At 50.6% G+C, this 22310-nt stretch overlaps 1 protein-coding gene across 1 annotated transcript in view; it reads left to right on the top strand.

Annotated features, from left to right (window-relative positions):
* ATP1A3 (ATPase Na+/K+ transporting subunit alpha 3) overlaps nucleotides 1-22310 on the top strand; it is a 410340-nt gene that overhangs the window by 316109 nt on the left and 71921 nt on the right. The window contains 3 exon segments of the mRNA XM_085615596.1: nucleotides 1354-1504; nucleotides 4860-5028; nucleotides 17568-17722. Coding sequence (XP_085471722.1) covers nucleotides 1354-1504; nucleotides 4860-5028; nucleotides 17568-17722 — 475 coding nt within the window.

Consider the following 22310-nt stretch of genomic DNA (forward strand, 5'->3'; position numbering starts at 1 on the left):
CCTGCTCACTGGCCCCTCTTTTATCTCACTACTTCCTTGCAGACCTCTCTTCTGTACCTCACCCCCTGCTCACAGTCCTCATCCCGCTCACAGACCTCTCTTCTATACCTCACCCCTGCTCACAGACCTCTCTTCTATACCTTACCTCCTGCTCACAGGCCTCTCTTCTATACCTCACCCCCTGCTCACAGACCTCTCTTCTATACCTCAACCCCAACTGACAGACACCTTTTCCATACCTCACCCCCTGCTCACAGACCACTCTTCTATAACTCAACCTCTTACAGACCTCTCTTCTATACCTCACCCCATGCTCACTGACCCCTCCTATGCCTCACTCCCTCCTCACAGACCTCTCTTCTGTACCTCACCCCCTGCTCACAGACCTCACCCCCGCTCACAGACCTCTCTTCTGTACCTCACCCCTGCTTACAGACCTCATCCCTGCTCACAGACCTCACCACCTGCTCACAGACCTCACTCCCTGCTAACAGACCTCTCTTCTATACCGCACCCCCTGCTCACAGACCTAACTTCTATATCTCACCCCCCCTCACAGACCTCTCTTCTATACCTCACCCCCGGTCACAGACCTCTCTTCTATACCTCAACCCCAGCTGACAGACACCTTTTTCATACCTCACCCCCTGCTCACAGACCACTCTTCTATACCTCAACCCCTACCAGACCTCTCTTTTATACCTCACCCCATGCTCATTGACCCCTGCTATGCCTCACTCCCTCCTCACAGACCTGTCTTCTGTACCTCACCTCCTGCTCACAGACCTCACCCCCACTCACAGACCTCTATTCTATACCTCACCCCTGCTCACAGACCTCACCCCTGCTCACAGACCTAACCCCCTGCTCACAGACCTCACTCCCTGCTCACATACCTCTCTTCTATACCGCACCCCCTGCTCACAGACCTCTCTTCTATACTTCACCCCCTGCACACTGACCCCTCTTTTACCTCGCTCCTTCCTCACAGACCTCTTCTGTACCTCACCCCCTGCTCACAGACCTCACTCCCTTCTCACAGACCTCTCTTCTATACCGCACCCCCTGCTCACAGACCTCTCTTCTATACCTCCCCCTGCTCACAGACCTCACCCCCATTCACAAACCTTACTCTTTGCTGGCAGACCTCTCTGCTATACCTCACCCCTGCTCACTGACCCCTCTTATACCTCACTCCCTCCTCACAGACCTCTCTTCTCTACCTTACCCCCTGCTTACAGACCTCAACCCCGCTCACAGACCTCTGTTCTATACCTCACCCGCTGCTCACAGACCTCTCTGCTGCACTCCTATTCCCCACCACCCTCATATGATCTTGTGTTTGGCCTCCAGGGACGCCAAGGCCTGCGTGATCCATGGGACGGATCTGAAGGACATGTCGACGGAACACATGGACGAGATCCTGCAGAACCACACGGAGATCGTCTTCGCGCGCACATCCCCCCAGCAGAAGCTGATCATCGTGGAGGGCTGCCAGAGACAGGTACCCCACCCCCAGGGCTGGACGCTAGTGTTGGAAGTGAGGTACAAAGAAGCACACCCCAGGTCTGGAACCTAGTGTTAGAAGTGGAGTAAAGAGAGGCACCACCCGGCCTGGACCCTAGTGTTGGAAGTGGGGTACAGAGAGGTACCCGCCAGGCCTGGAGACTAGTGTTGGAAGTGGGGGGCAGACCGATACCCCCACCCCAGGCCTGGAACCTAGCATTGGAAGTGAGGTACAGAGAGGCATCACCCCGGCCTGGAGCCTAGTGTTAGAAGTGGGGTAATGAGAAACCACCCCGGCCTGGAGCCTAGTGTTGGAAGTGGGGTACATAGAGGTACCCCCCCAGGCCTGGAACCTAGCATTGGAAGTGAGGTACAGAGAGGCATCACCCCGGCCTGGAGCCTAGTGTTAGAAGTGGGGTAATGAGAAACCACCCCGGCCTGGAGCCTAGTGTTGGAAGTGGGGTACATAGAGGTACCCCCCCAGGCCTGGAACCTAGCATTGGAAGTGAGGTACAGAGAGGCATCACCCCGGCCTGGAGCCTAGTGTTAGAAGTGGGGTAATGAGAAACCACCCCGGCCTGGAGCCTAGTGTTGGAAGTGGGGTACATAGAGGTACCCCCCCAGGCCTGGAGCCTAGTGTTGGAAGTGGGGTACATAGAGGTACCCCCCAGGCCTGGAGCCTAGTGTTGGAAGTGGGGTACAGAGAGGCACCCCTCACCCCCCGGCCTGGAGCCTAGTGTTAGAAGTGAGGTACAGAGAGGCATCACCCAAGCCTGGACCCTAGTGTTGGAAGTGGGGTACAGAGAGGTACCCGCCAGGCCTGGAGCCTAGTGTTAGAAGTGAGGTACAGAGAGGTACCCTCCAGGCCTGGGGCCTGGTGTTAGAAGTGAGGTACAGAGAGGCACCACCCAAGCCTGGAACCTACTGTTAGAAGTGGGGGACTGACCAATAACCCCCCCGCCCCCGGCCTGGAACCCAGCATTGGAAGTGAGGTACAGAGAGACACCATCCCGGCCTGGAGCCTAGTGTTGGAAGTGGGGTACATAGAGGTACCCCACCAGCCTGGAGCCTAGTGTTGGAAGTGGGTACAGAGAGGCACTCCCCACCCCCGGCCTGGAGCCTAGTGTTAGAAGTGAGGTACAGAGAGGCATCACCCAAGCCTGGACCCTAGTGTTGGAAGTGGGGTACAGAGAGGTACCCCACAGGCCTGGAGCCTAGTTTTAGAAGTGGGGTACAGAGAGGCACCACCTAGACTTGGAGCCTAGCGTTGGAAGTAGGGTACAGAGATGTACCACCCAGGTCTGGAATCTAGTGTTGGAAGTGGAGAACAGAGAGTCACAACCCCGGCCTGGAACCTAGTGTTAGAAGAGGGGTACAGAGAGGTACCGCCCAAGTCTGGAACCTAGTGTTGGAAGTTGGGTACAGAGAGGTACCACCAAGACCTTACACTTGTGTTGGAAGTGGGGTACAGGGAGGCACCACCCAGGCCCGGAGCCTAGTGTTGGAAGTAGGGTACAGAGAGGCACCATCCAGGCCTCGAACCTAGTGTTGGAAGTGGGGTACAGAGAGGTACCAGCACCAGGCATGCGTACCTTAACTCAGAGATGTACCACAGAGGCTCAATTACTGATGTCAGACGTTCGACTATGGACTGGTCACTCCAGGGTCCTGCACCTGGCGTTGCAGGTGGGCCGTAGACAGGCACTGCTGAGGTCCTCACATCCTGTCAGAAGGAGGGTCATGGGCTGGTACTGTGAGATACAGAGAGATTTCGCAGAGGCCATGTCTGGTGTGACAAGAGGCACCAGGGTGAGGTACCACTGATGCCCTGCTCTTGGGTCATGTCAGATATTGGCACTGCCCTGTACCAGCTATCAGGAGTGGGACAGAGAGAGCTACTGGCAAGGCACTACACAGGATGTTATCAATGGTACCAGGGAGCATTACCACTAAAGTCCTGCTCCTGGTGTCAGAAATGGAATAGGGGAAGGTACCGCTGAGGCCCTGCACCTGGCATCCGAAGGTTAATAGGGGCGGGTCCTCTGGAGTCCTGCCAATAGTATCAGGAGGTGGGTAGAGACAGGGACCACTGACGTCTGCACCTATTGTCAGAAGTGACACCAGCAGATGTACCGCAGAGGTGCCACTCAATCTATGTAACACGTCTGGAAAGGTTACCAGGGAAGTTTTAATAGGGAGGGCACCACTGAGGGCCTGCACCTGGTGTCAGTAGTGGCACCAGAGAGCTGGGTGCTGATGGTTGGTCCCTGGTGCCAGGTGTGCGGAGAGAGCCAGGCACTGCCAAAGCCCCACACCAGGTATATATTTGGGATAAGAAAAGTTACTACCACGGCCAGGTACCCGCTGTCAAAGGTGGGGCAGAGACAGGCACTGCCAAGAGTATGCGCTTGATGCTCTAAGTGGAAGGGGAAAGGCAGTGTCAAAGTTAGGTTGGACAGGGGTGGTTACTCCTAGCGGTGTGCAAAATTCACGCAGTTTGTTTGCACATAAATATGCGGAATCTCAAAAACCCGATGCGTAATTACGCGAAATACTAACCTGTCGTTTTGTGCTATATTTGAGCGTGAAAAGCATCCTTGTGTCAATTTCCGATGCGCGGACGAATTTTGTACTAAAAAAACAAGTGCAAAAAAGCAAAAGCACCACCAACATCACCCACTCACATTCTTTTGTTATTGAGCATCTGCAATACGTTTTTAATGCAAGTGGTGCATTCTCTGCACATTTTACCGTAAATAGTGCATAATTACACCAAGTAACACAATGGCATAATGTTAGGAACTTTGCTTAACACGTGTAATGTGAAATTCATGAAGTTATGTAAATTTCGTCAGAGTAATTCAAATTTCGCCAAGCCGAGTCACTACTTCTGATTCTCAAGTGCGAGACATCCAATGTTCTTGAGCGTGGGCTCAAGTGTGCTACTTCCCAGGCTTGAGGCCCGGAGCTGAGAGAGAGTAGGGGCAGCGCTGCCTGTAGCTGTAGAGCATTCCAATGGGAAGAAGGAAGGGGGTAGATGTTACAGGATCTACAAGTATTGAGATGGTATTTCTCGAGCAGTGTCACTGTCTCATTCTGCCTACATCCTCTTTGGATGACTCCCACTTCCCTTGTACATCACTCTCTCCCCTCGTGTCTTCTCACTTTGCCTTTTTCTTCCCTCTGAATCTCTCTCTTCTCACCTTTGTCTTCTACACTCTCTTCTCACCCTCCTCCTCCTCCTCACTTCGCCTCACTGTCTCTTCTCGCCTCCTACTTGACTCCTTCTCTTCCCACCTCTGGCCTCCAAATCTCTAAACCTTTCACCCTGTCACCTTTCTCTCCTCCCTCAGGGTGCCATAGTGGCCGTCACGGGTGACGGGGTGAACGACTCCCCTGCCCTGAAGAAGGCAGACATCGGGGTGGCCATGGGCATCGCAGGCTCGGATGTCTCCAAACAGGCAGCCGACATGATCCTGCTGGACGACAACTTTGCCTCCATCGTGACAGGGGTGGAGGAAGGTGAGTGTCCCGACATCCGGCAAGAGCAGACGCAGGTCTCCAAGCCCTGCCTCAAAGAGCTGTGTGTTAAAAGCCTTTAAAGTGAGAGCTGGGTTTCAATATCAGATGAATGGCAGACGCTGAGCTCTACAACTGCAAAATAACAGTAGTGAAGGTCTGTTCATTGCATGGGTCGTGCGACCACCTCTTTTCAGATTCTGCCACAACAATCAACAAAGTTGACCGCAGTCTATAAATATATTATACAGAAAGCATACAACATTACAAAAATGTGTTTGTACCAGGGCGAAAATGAAGAATACGAAATGCTCTGCGACATTTTACGGCTGCAATGATGTTTCAAAATACTTCCAGCTCGTGTCCGAAGAACCCACTGGAAGGGTTTAGCTGTATTTTAGTTGCTTAGCAGTAAGAAGTGAACCCGTCTGATTCGGTCTCGTGTCTAGTCCTCCTTTCAGGTTTAAATATATCTGAGAACATGTATTGCTTCACTTGTTAGGATCTAAGCAAAGTAACAACGTTGTAGATTCTCTCTGTTCCATTATTTCCTTCTGTGCAAACTTTCTTTCGAAACAAACTTGCTTACACAGTCCCTATATTTCAAATAGCAGAATATGGGGCACCTCTCTATGTGCCAACACTGTTCCATGTCCCTTTATTGTGCCCTGCCTTCTCCTAGAATGTGCTACCCTAATTTCAAAGTCAATCAATAACCCCATTAAAACAACCATTCAAAACACAGCTTTCAATTTTACATATAAAACTTGATAAACAGAACCAGTATACAACACACAGGTAACATCCCAGCATCCATGTGATGTTAATGACACAAAGCATTGCTTAAATAATACAGTGGAAACATACAATAATCAAAATTCCTCAGGTAACTTGTCTCTAAGTTCATATTGTGGTAAAAAAACAGGACAAATGTTCAAAAATCAAAATAGCTCAGTTGATAAAATCCCTTAACATAGCAAAACATCAAATGAACTGGTGAGTTTATTTGCTCATGCTATGTCATAGATCCCTCCTCAAGTACCAAATGGATAATAACAATCTAGAGACATGGAAGACAGTGGTTTCGCTAGTATTGGGGTCTCAGGATTCTTAAAGCTGTTGCAAAGTCAGTTCCCCAGTCTGACAGCAGATTAAAGGTGGCCCTTTTCTACCTTGTAATACGTAAGCCGTGGAGAGAAACATCACATGCTCTAAGGCTTTGGTTACATTTCTGCAAACTTGGCATTTAACACTGATTGCCTCGACTGTTGATCATTTAATGTAAAAGTCATTTAGGGGAGGAATCTCATACTTTAATTTTTGATATAATTCTTTAGCTGCGGTGGGGTGGGGTGGAGGGGGTGGTTTAAAAAATAATCCAGGCAAGGCTCAAAGGTTGTTGTTGACTCTTTTGAGCTCTGCCCTGTTAAATTTGAGAGCACCCCGAAAGGACTTGTGGGGGTAAAAGACCATATAATGATCTTAGCAGTGTTCACTTCCAGGCCTTATTGTCTGCAGAAGTCCGCAAAATGATCTAATAATACAAGAAGGCCCATCGGGGACTTCGAAATCAATACTGTATCGTCTGCGAACAGGAGAGCTGGATTCCATGCCCAAGAGCTTTGGGGAGTCATTATTGCATGTGCTTAGAAAATCCACAACAACATTTGTAAGCAATCACAACAATGTTGGAGACAAACTCCCTCCTGCTGGGCCCCCTTCCAGATGGGGATGCGCTGTGTCATTTCACCACTGGTCCCGCATCTAACGTGCATACGTTTGGCCCTGCAACCTTATTGGGCGAATAGAATGTTTCACAGGCACCATCTCCTGTATGCCCACCCACAGCATTTTCCGTGATATCAAATCAAATGTTGAAGTAATGTCCATGAAATCAATGTATAGAACTTGCTTATCGAGCACAATATAGTAACATAAACCTGAACAGTTGATGCATTCTATTGACCTTTTTGTCTATAACCGGCTTCCAGGTCTGTCTAAATGTCACGTGCAGCCGGAGTATTGCAGCACTTTATAGCGCTTAGCTGCAGGAATACCCACCTCCTCCTCCTGTGAGCTCTGCAGTGCGCTCATCACTGTGTGACATATGTGCTGCACATGTGCGAGCCGTGTTCACAGCTGAGACGCAGCAGACACAGCACCTCACTGAAGCTATCTCAGTTGTATTACTTGTTGATACATGTTACTATGTCCATGTCTGGGGCCGTGGTTTCTGCAGTGTGCTCATCACTGTGTGGCATACGTGCAGCACACCTGCGACCCTGTTCACAGCTGAGACGCAGCAGACACAGCACCTCCCTGAAGCGCTCTCAGTTGTATTACTGGTTGATACATGTTACTATATCCATCTCTGGCGCTCTGCAGTGTGCTTATCACTGTGTGGCATACGTGCAGCACATGTGCGAGCCCTACTTACAGCTGAGATACAGCAGACAAAGCACCTCCCAGAAGCGGTCTCAGTTGTGTCACTGGTAGATACATGTTACTATGTCCATCTCATGGGCTGCGGGCTCTGCAGTACACTCATCACTGTGCGGAATATGTGCCGCACATGTGCGAGCCCTGCTTACAGCTGAGACGCAGTAGACACAGCACCTCCCTGAAGCTATCTCGGATGTATTACTGGTTGATACATGTTACAATGTCCATCTCTGGAGTTGTGGACTCTACACTTCACTCATTACTGTGCAGAGTATGTGCAGCACATGTGCGAGCCCAGCTCACAGCTGAGACGCAGTAGACACAGCACCTCCCTGAAGCTATCTCGGTTGTATTACTGGTTGATACATGTTACAATGTCCATCTCTGGAGTTGTGGACTCTACACTTCACTCATTACTGTGCAGAGTATGTGCAGCACATGTGCGAGCCCAGCTCACAGCTGAAACGCAGCAGACACAGCTCCTCCAGTTGTGCCACTGGTTGATATATGTTACTATGGCTATCTGTGGAGTTGTGGACTATACACTGCACTCATTGCCGTGTGGCATATGTGCAGCACATGTACGAGCCCTGCTTACAGCTGAGACGCAGCTCCTCCAGTTGTGCCACTGGTTGATACATGTTATTATGTCCATCTCTGGAGCTGCAGACTCTTCACTGTACTCATTACTGTGTAGTATATGAGCCGATGACTCATTTCTACCTTTCACAAAATGGGGGAACCGCACACCCCTTGGGAGCCACGGGAGGTCGTGGCTGACCTGTCCGAGGCTGCTGCAGCACAGTCTCCAGGGATTTTGGGTCCAAAGGCAGGACATATTTTGGAGGCCACTGTTAGGAAAAACTTTGAATATATCACCCAATTTCTGCAAATGCAAAGCCACATTATATTAAACAGACTTTCAGAAATGGGTTAACTCAAAAACTGTTGAAATATGCCTTGCCTGTGAAAGGATGACAATGTTTGCTGTTCCTATTGATAACTTAAAACCAATAAAAAATATTTGTCAACAAAAAAAGAATTGTGCTTTGGCAATGGCCCCACAAATGTCCCTAAGTTGACTGAGGGAAAATAAGACAGAGTTAGAGGTACGCAGAGAGAAGGAGAGAGGTTTAACGGAGGAGAAACGTAGTTGAGACAGAGAGAAAGTTCACTTTCTCAAGGGGCCCTTCGGAAGGTGGGGGTCCCAGCATTTGCCCATACCTTAAAACATCTCTGGACTGCTGCAGGGTGATTGAGTTTATGGTCAGCAGTGATCTTGTTTTCAGAGCATCAGACCTGGGGTTGTTTACAGGATTCCTGGAAGGAAAATTAGGAGGTAGTTGAAGCAAAAGGTCTGTTTTGCTTTATGCTGTTTCCCTTTAGGTTTCTGGCCCTTTCCGAGGTCTTTCAGCTCTAGGCTGGTGGAAAATGCAGAGCACTCTTTTGGGATGAGATGGTGGGCAGTGCCAAAGAGATGGAGAGATTAATGAGTTTTTCCTCTTGGGTTGTGTACAGGAAGCAAATGGGGTCAACTGTAAATTAGTCAAAGTCTAAATTCCAGAGGACAGTAACATCCAGAGGACAGTATCCTCCGCAGGACAGTATCCTCCGCAGGACAGTATCCTCTGCAGGACAGCATCATCAAGCATAAAAATAAACCCTCAGGAAGAGTTTGTCAATCAATGACTGACTGAGCCAAAACCACTGGACAAATCAGAATTGAGGTCCTTTTTGGGATTGATGGAATATTATATTGCATTTATTTGCTACTTTTCAAAGCAAATATACAAACTGCTTGCATTGTTTACAAAAAAATGTAGATGTGATGAATCCTTTATTGATTCAAGAACAGAAGTAAATACCCGATTCTACAGACATTTGACGAGTAGCATAAACGTTCTTCATGTAAGTGAGAAGAGCTGGAGGCCCTATTCCCTCTGCTCAGGAGGGGGAGGAGGTAGCCTCCCATAGGCTTCTCACCCTTTAAGGGATCAGACAAGGGAATGTTCAGGCATCTGGTGAGCCAGAGACAGACTGTAATCCACAATCGGCCCTTTAAAAAATATTCAAATCAACCCACACTGCAGGAGACCGCTACTAGATAGTAAGGGAGGGCGGAACTCGCAGAGTTTCACTCCACGTAACTTAGCAGAGCTACATGAAAACCCCCTGAGATTCTGCAGAGTTCTGTGAACGGGCGTAATTAGGTATGGCACTCTGCTCGCTCTGATTTATAATGCTGGGAGCTTGTCCCGTGCTGAAAGATCAGGGCGAATGGCACCAAGGTGCACGCCGGAGGGAGCTGCTTCTCGGGTTGATTTTGCTGCCGCTTGAGTAGATTTTTGACTTGATCGTCCGCTTTCTTACCACGAATAGCCATGACCGCCCACGTTGGGGCAATCTCGCCTGGTGTCCTCCTAGCAACCGAAAATCGCACTAGGAGACACCAAATCTTGCTCGCACTCAGCAACTTACATTGGCAAGCCTCACACACAAAAAACTCGACCACGCGGCGGCTAGCGGAATTTGGCCCAACTCCATGTTCCATGCGTAACGCGGAGTGGCCAAAACACTGTCTACTCTACTGGCAAAATGGAATTTATCACCCATCCCTACTATAAAAGGGCAGTGGGGCTTTCATGGTTGGGTCATGGCAGCCTTTCATACCCTAAATGCAGCCCCCTATCCTGCTGCCCACTAGAAATCTGCTGGGGTAACAGAACGACCTCTCCTGCCCTATGTGGGGCAGTGCCTCAGATTGAAATATACATAACATACTAGCGTGAGTATAGCTTCAGGAGGCCGTGTGTCGGTGGTTGAATGTGGTTGCAGATTACTGTAAGAATCTTGGTTGATGGTTTCCAGGTGAGAAGCTTCGTTGATTCAGGCGGAACAGAAGTGGATAAGACACAATGTTTGGAAGTAGGGCTCTAAATAGGTCTTAACCACAGACTTCAAATGATACAAAACCAGGCAGCTAGACTGGTCTTTCAACAACCAAACCACTGATGAAGAAACTACACTGGCTCTCGGTGTCCCAACACGCCATTTTGAAAACAGGCTGCATTATCCACGAATCACTCAATAACTAAAGCCCGAAGTTTATATCTTCAAGAATTCAGAGCTACATCCCAATGTGCAATCTCAGATCATCCCACTTGAACCTATTATCAGCTCTGAGATTTAAGGGGAAAAGGGTGGGAGGGGTGAGATTCTCAGTAATTGGACCCCAGATATGGAACTCACTTCCAACTGAAATTAGACTGGAAGCAAACTATGTGAACTTCAGGAAGCATCTGAAACCTGGCTGTTCAAACAAGCTTACAGCCAATAATCCGAGCTGTTGCTGCCTTCTTTACCCTAGCGCCAAGAAGCCTTTGGAGAACGTCTGCTGTATAAGTTTGTTATAACATAACATAACAGGTGCAAGTGATCTAGAGTAGAGAAGAAATGGAGGCGAAAAGGTGTGTGGTGGAACGTCACCTGAAATGTCTAGTATTGGGGTGGATTTAGGTGTGGTGAAGGGTTTCCAATTTAAAAAGTTGGCATCAGGAAAATGACACAGTTGATACATATCAGCGTGTAAGGAAAGAGGGACTGCAAAGGTGTTTCATGAAGGGTCTGGGATGTACCATGAACAAACAGGGGTCAGAGAAACCTCTGGTGGCCAACATAGATGATCAGCTGGTATCTGTGGTAAAATGATGTGCTTTGAGTGATGAGGAACTTTGGGCCGGATTTATATCCTGGCAGACGGCCAGTGGGTCCGCCAGGGCAACGGAGTAATGGCCAGATTTATATCCTGGCGGACGGCCAGTGGGTCTGCCAGGGCAGCGGAGTAAGGGCTAGATGTATATCCTGGCGGGCGGCCCGTGGGTCCACCAGGCCAATGGAGTAAGGGCCAGATGTATATCCTGGCGGGCGGCCTGTTGGTCCACCAGGACAATGGAGTTATGGTCAGATGTATATCCTGGCGGACGGCCTGTGAGTCCGCCAGGGCAACGAAGTAAGGGCCAGATTTATATCCTGGCGGGCGGCTTGTGGGTCCACCAGGGCAATGGAGTAATGGTCAGATGCATATCCTGGGGCGGACGGCCAGTGGGTCCGCCAGGGCAACCGAGTAAGGGGCAGATTATATTCTGGTGGGTGGAGTATTCACCATTGGCCTGGCGGTGGTCTTTACGTCTGCCAGGCTGTGCATACTCCGCCTGCCAGATGTATAAAAGGCTGCCAAGAAGGCGATCATTTATAAAGGCACTGGCAGGATTCGCCATCGTGGCGGTTCCTGTCAATTAATTTCACTGTTTGTTACAGGGCTGAATCGGAAGGGCGCAGCCCTGTAACTAACAGTAATCTTTATTTCTTTTCAAAATAAAAAATCTGAAACAGGATTTCCTTCTATAAAGAAAAAAAAATGCTCCTGTTGCCATGGGAGGCTTCTACCATGGCGGAGGGAGTGCTAACATGTTTTTACTGTTCCTTGCCGGCAGCACCTGGCATGTGCACGCTCACACGCTGTGGCACGGTGCCAATAAGCAATACTGAAGATGCACTAATGAACCAGCTGGCATCTGCACTCAGACACAGTGGCACAGTGCCAAGATGTAAGACTCAAAATACTCCAATGAAGCACCTGGCACGTGCACACTCAGACACTGAGTACACTGTCTGTGCACCAGCAAACAATGTGTCACAGTGCACGGAGTAGGAAAGTGTCACACGTCTGCAGAGCTAATGCACTCATGAAGCAGCTGTTGTGCACAGCCATGAACCGTAGTATAGCACCAGCTGCGTGCACAGAGAACCTGTGAGAGCAGCGCACAGTCAGTGCACAAGTAAATTCTGTGATACTCTTCCAAAACAATGATCGTGTCACGTGTTTGCAGAGCTGATGGTGAGCCTCCCCACACCTTTCAGGAGAGGTTGACGCTGACCTTCGACCCTCCTCACATGAGAGGCGATGTCAGGTGCTCACTGCGCTCCTACGGGCAGATTTACAAGCCCCTTGCGCCACTTTTGCGTCACTTTTAACATGGGAAAAGTGACGCAAAAGTGGCGCAAGGGCTTGTAAATCTGCCCCCTAGCGTTCAGTAAGCTTCAGTCACTAACTCATCTTGTAGTTGTAATCATAACAAACATTCCTTTGGGAGTTTGCCAAATAGTGGCACCTCATATTTTAAATGATTAATAACAAATGCAGAAACCCCCTAAAATGAATGCTTTATACGGTCTCACAGCACTGGTCAAGAGGAGCCATGTCCAGGGCTTAGTTTGGGCTGGTGGCAACAGGATGTCAACACCTGCACTTATTTTTGGGAACCACAACATATGTGTGATCATACATGTAGGAATCCAGGTTACCTCAGTTGGGAAAGGTCTCTTACCACCCTCAGAAACTAGCTTCTAATCAGGCAATCGCTGTTTGTCCGAGCTAATCACGTCTACCCTCTGGTGGACTGGGCACAAAAAGGCCTGCTTTCCGCAAAGCATGGGTTCTAACAATAAAGGCAGCACCAAACAACACTCCGCGATTGAGAAACTACCAAAACAGAACAAAAAGAGTGAAGGGGGTTAGACTAGAGGGGTGGGAAGTGGAGAGGAGTGTCTCAAAGTGGAGTGTCATAGAGTGGAATGGCGTAGTGTCATAGAGTGGAGGGGAGCAGCGTGGAGTAAAGTGTCATAGAGTGGAGAGGTGTAGAGTGTCATGTCGTAGAGTGGAGTGCCGTAGATTGTGGAGTGGCATAGAGTGGAGTGGCCTAGAGTGTCGTCGTAGAGTGGAGGGGTGTAGTGTGGCATGTCGCAGAGTAGAGTGTCCTAGAGTAGAGTGGCATGTTGAAGATTAGAGTGGCATGGCGTAGAGTGGAGTGGCATGTCTTGGAGTAGATTAGAGTGGCGTGTTCTAGAGTGTCTTAAGAGTGGAGGGACGCAGAGTGGAGTGGCATATCGTAGAGTAGTGTCATATAGTGGAATGAAGTGTTGTAGCATGGAGTGGCATTTGTTACAGTGGAGTGGCGTGTTCTAGAGTGTCGTGGAGTGGAGAGGCATAGAGTGGATTAGAGTTTGGTAGAGTGGAGTGGTGTAGAGTGAAATGGTGTAATGTGGAGTAAGCATGGTGTGGTAGCAAACTGACATTACAGGCAACACATTTTCAATTTAAATGACCATTACATTTGCACAGACATACAGTATTAGTGATAAAAGTGTACAGTAGACAAAAAACATGTGGAAATGTCATCACCCAGTGTATTGATTTGTATTAAAATATTTGTCTTCATTATACTTCAGAATTACAATAAATGTGTTTAATTTATGATGTCCTAATTTTGATATATTCGGATATATCTGCACATTTCATTTACAAAAATTTAAAGTTGTAGTGAGGAAGAACAAACGTATTTCCTTTCACAGCAAAAGTGTCACATAAATCCTCTCACTTTGAAGTCAGAAAAAGAAAGGTAAACACCAAGCTCCCTTGGAAGACAGAGCCTGACCTTTGACCTCTGTCTTTGAAGGCACTGCATTTGTGACAAGATAAGAACACGATTTAAATGCCTGTTTACAGAAGGTGATCACTCATGGAAGAATACAGTAAATAGGCTATGCACCACAGGACTCACAAACTCAACAGAGACAGCCTAAAACAAATAAAGCCAGCAAATGTGAGTTACAAACCACAAAGCCAACGGTGAGCAATAGATAGAATGACTTTCCAAGGAAGCTTTCAGAATGTCCTCAAGAAGTCATTAGCAGACCAGACAGGTATTCTGTCTGTTAGGCGTTGACCTAAAAAGGAAGAAGCGAAATATATGAAAACCGCATAATAGCGAGAAAACATGAATGAAAAAGAAGATAAAGAGACAGGAACTGAAAGGTAGATGAATAAAGAGGCATGAGGTGAAATCAAGACTAGGTAGTCTGGAGATTCGGTCAGCACCACTGGCGGAGAGATCCTAAGAAAATGTCAGGGTTCTGTAACTTCTTTTTTGCTTTTTAAATAAACTACTGGCTATGTCTCTTTGAGTCTCTGATCTTAAATATTGATGGTTTCTACAATCTTACAGCCATGTTGCATGCTACGTAGTTGCGATGTCTGTTCTGTATGTGTTCTAGCCTGTGATTGTTTTGTTTCATACTAAGGTAAAAAAAAACTCTAAGGACTTAATCTGTGTTTTGTCTCCTTCTTTCACTTTGGCATGAACTTCTTCTTGCGCTCTTCTGCACACTGCAGGCCATGCTTTCACCCCTCCCCTCTGCATAGCCTGAATTCTCCTCTGCAGGAGTCTTGAATGGCTGCTTCCAGTGCTAGTAATTCTAATATCTTGGCCTTTGCTTGCACTTCCTTCTCTGCTGCCTATAAATAGGGTGAAAGGGGAACTTTTGTCAAACTCATACATGAAAGGTACTTGTACCTTCCTCCGGTTTGGGCCCTGCCTCTGGTAACGCTTTCTTCTGGGGAAGGTTCCACCCTCCACCATTCACTCTATATCTTACTAGACAGGATGGGACTTGGGCCCTACCCCAGAGGTAGGGCCCAAGTCCCACCCTGTCTAGTAACACTTGTTTTTTAAATACAGACCACCCTATATAATAACACCTCTGTCGAATTAGGGCACACCATCCCATACCACCCTCCACCCTTCTACTGACACCTCTTGCTGGGGTAGGACCCACATTCCACCATTCACTTGCTCCCCAAGAGGTCTGAAGATTCAGCCATTTATTTTTCAGTTCTGCCTTCTGCAGATGATGGGGTGAAGGCAGGAATTGGTTACTCACTCACCAGAATCCCAGGCCTCCCCTCTTACATAACCAGTACGAAGGCGCTATGCTGCCACACCAGTGTATGGAGGTTATGGCTGTGAGTCCAGCACGGTGGTCGGTGCTGCAGTATGCGGGGTCCGGTCCGGCTCGAAGATGCCCAGACAAAGTACAGGAAAGCTGGAACATACTAGCGTGTTATGTGTGGGGAGGGCTATAGGGACAGGTCGCTGACAGTCACGAGACTTCATTTGTGATCCCATCAGGCTGCTTAATAATAAACAATATGTTTTTTGTTCCAACCTAAAAACTCTTACTTCAGTGAGCAAGAGTTCAGTGAAAGTGAAGTAAACAATTAAGCCGAATCCAGGCCAATTTTCCTAACAACAAGAAACCTCTCCTGTATGTGGGTGTGGCTCATAATATGTGCCCGGGCCAGCACAGTAAACTAATCTAACCCCACACATTCAACCCACTTAGAGGAGCTAAAATTATGGGTGACATTGTCATTTCAGTGCAGACACCAGCCCTAAAAAGCTTTAGTCTAACCCCTGATGCGTGGCACATGGCAGGGCTGTTTCTCCCCTCATCCACCAGTGACCTCAGTTCATCATTCATCGCTAATGACCTTACCGGCAAGACAAAAACGGCTTTTAATTACACTTATACCCATGGCTGTGTCTCGGGCCCATAATTGCAAACAAGGTAATTAGCAGCTTGTGCTTTCAGGTGTGGGCAAATGAAAGGAGGCGCGTTCAGGGTTAGCGTCAATCCCCACATAGTGCTATTTCAGTGTGGCGCTTACTCTAGCCAAAAAGGCTTCTCTGGTGGTGGTCTTATTGCTTGGGTGTAGGGGGTGATGGCATGGCAGGTGTGGTCAGTAGAAGGAGACTGGGCCTTGAGGGGGCTAGGTCGAGAGATGGTGTGGCCAGGAACAAGGCTTAGTCCTGAAGTGCGATTTATCCCTGTCCCTGGGTTTGGCAATACTTCAGACTTCTCCCATCTCCTGTATGGCTGCTGTGTCTGCCTGTGCTTACGATTCTTTAACCTCTGGCCGTACTTATGATTCTTTAACCTCTGGCCGTACTTATGATTCTTTAACCTCTGGCTGTACTTATGATTCTTTAACCTCTGGCTGTACCTATGATTCTTTAACCTCTGGCTGTACTTATGATTCTTTAACCCTGGCTGTACTTATAATTCTTTAGCTTATGCTTGTATTTATGATTCTTTACTCTCTACCTGTACTTACGATTCTTTACTCTCTGCCTGTACTTATGATTCTTTAGCTTATGCTTGTATTTATGATTCTTTATTCTCTACCTGTACTTATGATTCTTTACCCTCAGCCTGTTCTTATTATACTTTACTCTCTCCCTGTACTTATGATTCTTTACTCTCTGCCTGTACTTATGATCCTTTACTCTCTCCCTGTACTTATGATTCTTTATACTCTGCCTGTACTTATGATTATTTGCCTTCAGCCTGTACTTCTGATTCTCCCTCCTCTGTCTCTACTTCTGATTCCACCTCCTCTACCTGCAGTTCTGATTCCTCCTCCTTTGCCTGTACTTCTGATTCTCTCCCTTTGCATGCTCTTCTGATTCCACCTCCTCTACCTGCACTTCTGATTCTCGCTCCTCTGCCTCTACTTTTGATTCCACCTCCTCTACCTGCATTTCTGATTCCACCTCCTCTACCTGCATTTCTGATTCCACCTCCTCTACCTGCACTTCTGATTCTCCCTCCTCTGCCTGTACTTCTGATTCCTCCTCCTCTACCTGCACTTCTGATTCCTCCTCCTCTACCTGCACTTCTGATTCCTCCTCCTCTACCTGCACTTCTGATTCTCGCTCCTCTGCCTCTACTTTTGATTCCTCCTCCTCTACCTGCAGTTCTGATTCCTCCTCCTGTACCTGCAGTTCTGATTCCTCCTCCTGTACCTGCAGTTCTGATTCCTCCTCCTCTACCTGCAGTTCTGATTCCTCCTCCTCTACCTGCAGTTCTGATTCCTCCTCCTCTACCTGCAGTTCTGATTCTCTCCCTTTGCATGCTCTTCTGATTCTCCCTCCTCTGCCTCTACTTTTGATTCCTCCTCCTCTACCTGCAGTTCTGATTCTCCCTCCTCTGTCTCTACTTCTGATTCCTCCTCCTCTACCTGCAGTTCTGATTCATTCTCCTTTGCCTGTACTTCTGATTCTCTCCCTTTGCCTGTACTTCTGATTCTTCCTCCTCTGCCTGTGCTGATTCTCTCCCTTTGCATGCACTTCTTGTTCCTCCTCCTCTCTCTGACTGTCTGCCCTCTCATTAGTTCAGCTTCCGTTTCCTGTCCCCTGCAGGTCGTCTGATCTTCGACAATCTGAAGAAGTCCATCGCATACACGCTGACCAGTAACATCCCCGAGATCACCCCCTTCCTGCTCTTCATCATGGCCAACATCCCTCTGCCTCTGGGGACCATCACCATCCTCTGCATCGACCTGGGCACCGACATGGTGAGTTCAGGGCCTCTGGGCAGCCCCAGGGCACGCGCTGGCTCCTTTCTGTTTGTCATGGTGCATCATCTCCCGGTCTCTGTCTCTTTGTGCACCCGTCTACCAATGGTGGACGTGTGCACACACCAGCCCCCTCCTGTTGTCATGGTGCATCATCTCCCTCTCTCTGTCTCTATGTGCACCCGTCTACCAATGGTAGAAGCGTGCACACAGCAGCCCCCTCCTGTTGTCATGGTGCATCCTCTCCCGGTCTCTGTCTCTATGTGCACCCTTCTACCAATGGTGGAAGCGTGCACACAGCAGCCCCCTCCTGTTGTCATGGTGCATCATCTCCCTCTCTCTGTCTCTATGTGCACCTGTCTACCAATGGTGGAAGCGTGCACACAGCAGCCCCCTCCTGTTGTCATGGTGCATCATCTCCCGGTCTCTGTCTCTATGTGCACCCTTCTACCAATGGTGGAAGCGTGCACACAGCAGCCCCCTCCTGTTGTCATGGTGCATCATCTCCCTCTCTCTGTCTCCATGTGCACCCGTCTACCAATGGTGGAAGCGTGCACACAGCAGCCCCCTCCTGTTGTCATGGTGCATCATCTCCCGGTCTCTGTCTCTATGTGCACCCTTCTACCAATGGTGGAAGCGTGCACACACCAGCCCCCTCCTGTTGTCATAGTGCATCATCTCCCTCTCTCTGTCTCTATGTGCACCCTTCTACCAATGGTGGAAGCGTGTACACAGCAGCCCCCTCCTGTTGTCATGGTGCATCATCTCCCGGTCTCTGTCTCTATGTGCACCCTTCTACCAATGGTGGATGTGTGCACACACCAGCCCCCTCCTGTTGTCATGGTGCATCATCTCCCGGTCTCTGTCTCTATGTGCACCCTTCTACCAATGGTGGAAGCGTGCACACAGCAGCCCCCTCCTGTTGTCATGGTGCATTGTGAGACCGGCCTCACGGCGTGGCCCTCTCCGTCATCCCGCCAACCTGCAACCACCCTCAAGACCCGACATCCCCGACTCCGGCCGCCCCAGCCACCCCCGATCCACGGGCCGGCCAGAGACCTGACAGACTCAACACCCTACCACGCATGCCCAACCGAGGGAGCGGGAACCCTCGAGCCAGACCCAGAGGCGCCAGCCCAGTCACACCTCGGGTCGCCTTCCCCGGGAGGACTCAATCGGCCACCAGGCCCCTGGGGAGCAGGCGCCTCCCCTACCGAGCGTCTGGGGTCCCTCCCAGACCCACCTGAAAAGACCAAGAAGTGAGCGGCAGGAAATCCCGCCGAACCCCCTCCGTCATCCCAGTCCCCCCTCTGCGAGCACTCGGGACTTCAAAGAACCAGCGGAGTATAACAAGGGGTGCCGGAGGAACAAGGGAGAGAAGACCTGGAACCATCTGAGCCTGCAGACGCTGTCGCGGCTCCTGAACGCTGAAGTCACCTGGGCCTGCTGAGTGACTCGCGGCCTCTTGCTATTGAACCATCTGAGCCCTGCGGACGAGGTCGCGGCTCCCGAACACTGAACCGCCTAGGCCTGCTGAGCGACTCGCGGCCTCTTGCTATTGAACCATCTGAGCCCTGCGGACGAGGTCGCGGCTCCCGAACCCTGAACCACCTAGGCCTGCTGAGCGACTCGCGGCCCCCAGCATTGAACCATCTGAGCCTGCTGACGGAATCGCGGCTCCTGAACTCCGACCACCTGTGCCTGCTGAGAGACTCGCGGCGCTCCCCTTGAGGACGACTCGATAAGAGATCGCCCAGAGACACGACACCCTCCAGCTCGAGGATTGTGAGCTTCCGCAGGGTATTTCGCAGAGACACTATCTTGAAAGACTGTCCCGCTACCCCCATTCCCCACGACTGAATTGTGGTACGTTGTGCCACTGCTGTACTATTTGCCTTTTGGGTCATAAAGATCCCTGAAATCATCGATAAAAGAACTTATCGTCCTACAAAGAATACATGTGGTGTCCCTCTGTTCACAGTGCAGCTCAGGGTGTGCGCGCCTGGTTCGGCTTACTTAGGAGAGGTGGGTCAAAGGGGTGGGCAAGACGTGTTCGAACCCCCCTCCGGCGGACGCCTTTCCAACATTTGGTGGCAGACGACGGGATCCGAGCCGACACCGAAGGAGAGCGCGCAGTAAACGACTGACGCACTACCAAACAGAAATGGAAGGAGAAACCTCCCTGGGTGCCACAGGTACCGAAATAAGCTCACCGTTCCGAGAAGATCAATTGGACTATTACACGCATAGAGAACTAAAACAGTTTTGCAAAGACCTTGGCATCGCTACCACCGGACTAAGCACAAAGGAAGACTACCAGAAAGTACTGAAAGCCTGGGTCGAGACGGGGGCGCCCCCGACCCAAACGGAAAGAGACTCTACCCATGAACAAACAAGCACCCCGGCGAGAAACAACGGGCCAGAGGGGAACCTGTCCGCCGAGGAACTAGCGGACCGAGAGAGAAGCCGCAACCACGAACTGGAACTGGCAAAACTAAAAATCGAGGGAGAGATAAAACTGGCAGAGAAGAAGTTAGCCGTCGAGCAGTTACGGCTACAAGGGGAACTCGAAGAGAAGAGACTCCAAAGGGAGCACGACGAAAAGAAACTCCAGCTAGAACATGAACGCGGCCTGAAGGAAATTGAGTGGCGGGCTAGACACGAAAAGTCACAGCCGCCCGGGAATCCCCAGCCCGCTCCCGCCGGGGAAACCAAAGTCCACATCCCCAAGGATGTGGTCAAGGAGTATTATAAGAACGATGATATCCAGCAGTGGTTTAAAGCCTACGAAGTCGCCATGACCTCTCACCGAGTCCCGCAGAAGGATTGGGGGGCTGGCCTATGGGGCCGGTTCTTAAGCGAAGGAAGAGACACTCCGCTGGATCTGCCCTCCGCGGTCATGAACTCCTACAGCCACATGAAGGAAGCCCTCGTGGGCCGGTACGGACTCACCCCCGAAATGTACCGACAACGGTTCCGAGATTGCAAAAAGATACCGGGCACCACGTGGGTCGAATACGTGAACTTTTACAGCCGAGCTCTGGACGGGTGGATCAAGGGCAGCAAGGTCTCCACCTTCGAAGAACTGTTCGATCTGATCGCCTGGGAACATTTAGCGGCCAATTGCTTTATAGAACTGCGCCAGCATCTCCTAGACAGTAAACTCACCGGCCCTCGGAAGCTGGCCGCTGAGGCTGATCGTTGGGTGAACACCCGGGCCACCCGGGGCCCCGTGGGGTACTACGGCCACAACAGTCAGGGTCCCCCCGCCAGAGGGGCGGAGGGAACCACGGCCGACCAAGAGACTTTGCCGGGGGGTCCTCCACCAGCCCCCCCAGCAGCCCACCAACGGCGGGTTCGGCCCAGTCTCCAGCCAGCACCGGAGCCCCAGGACGACCAGGTCCACGAGCTAGGGTCACCTGCTTCCGCTGCCAGCAGCCCGGACACTTCGCCAATGACCCCCAGTGTCCCCAGTATCAGCGAACCACAACGACCAACCCCACGACCCGGCAGATGGCCTCCGTGGCTCTGGGGGAAGAAATGGAAGACTCCGAGGAATGGGAACCGGCGGCCATGGCCCTGGTCTCCCTTGGGGATCGAGAAATGGTCCCCGGGACACCCTTGCCCGCCAACACAGAGAAATACCGACAGCAGGTGACTATCAACGGCCACCGACTCGAGGGCCTTCGCGACACCGGGGCGAGTGTCACCGCGGTCCACCGCAACCTAATTGCCGAAGACCAGATCCTAGCCGGGGCCCTCTGTCCGGTCGTATCCTCCGACAATTCTGAGAGCCTCTGCCAGATGGCCCTGGTGCCCTTCGAGTGGGGAGGGGTCTCCGGAGAACTGAAGGTAGCGGTCCGGACCTCGCAGCCCGTAGACTGCCTCCTAGGCAACGACCTGGAAAATTCCCCGTGGGGGCAGGTGGAACGAAGAGCCCACCTAGAGATGATGGGCCTACCGGAGTGGGTCTGCGCCACCACGCGCTCCATGACCGCACGAGTGGCCCCCTTCAAGGGCGGTGAAGCCCTCTTACCGAACACTTTCCCCGAGAACAGGGACCCCCTACCAGAAGCAGACAACCCTCCTTCCGAGGAAGTAGGAGACACTAACCCAGGGGAAGGACCGGAACCTTCCGCCCCAGAGGCCCCGATGGAACCCGAAGAACTGCCCGAGTTGGCCCAGTGGCACTGCGAAAGGGGGCCCTCCCGCGAAGAGTTCTGCCAGGAACAGACCACTTGCCCCTCCCTCGAGGGACTTAGACAACAAGCCGAAGCCCAGGTCGCCGGTGATCAAACCGGAACCCATTGGGTTTATTGGGACAATGGCCTCCTCTACAGCGAGCAAAAGTCCGCCGAGCTAGGCGCAGCACGAGTACTGGTGGTACCCCTGCGGTTCCGGAGCCTCCTCCTGGGCCTGGCCCACGATGTACCCTTGGCAGGACACTTAGGCCAAGACAAGACATACCAGAGATTGGTGACCCACTTCTATTGGCCCAAGATGCGAGCGAATGTAGAAACACACTGCAAGTCCTGCCTCACGTGCCAGGGCAGTGGGAAGAGTGGCGGAAAACGCAAAGCTCCCTTAC

This window comes from Triturus cristatus, chromosome 7 (assembly GCF_964204655.1).
Source record: "Triturus cristatus chromosome 7, aTriCri1.1, whole genome shotgun sequence".
Classification (NCBI taxonomy): domain Eukaryota; kingdom Metazoa; phylum Chordata; class Amphibia; order Caudata; family Salamandridae; genus Triturus; species Triturus cristatus.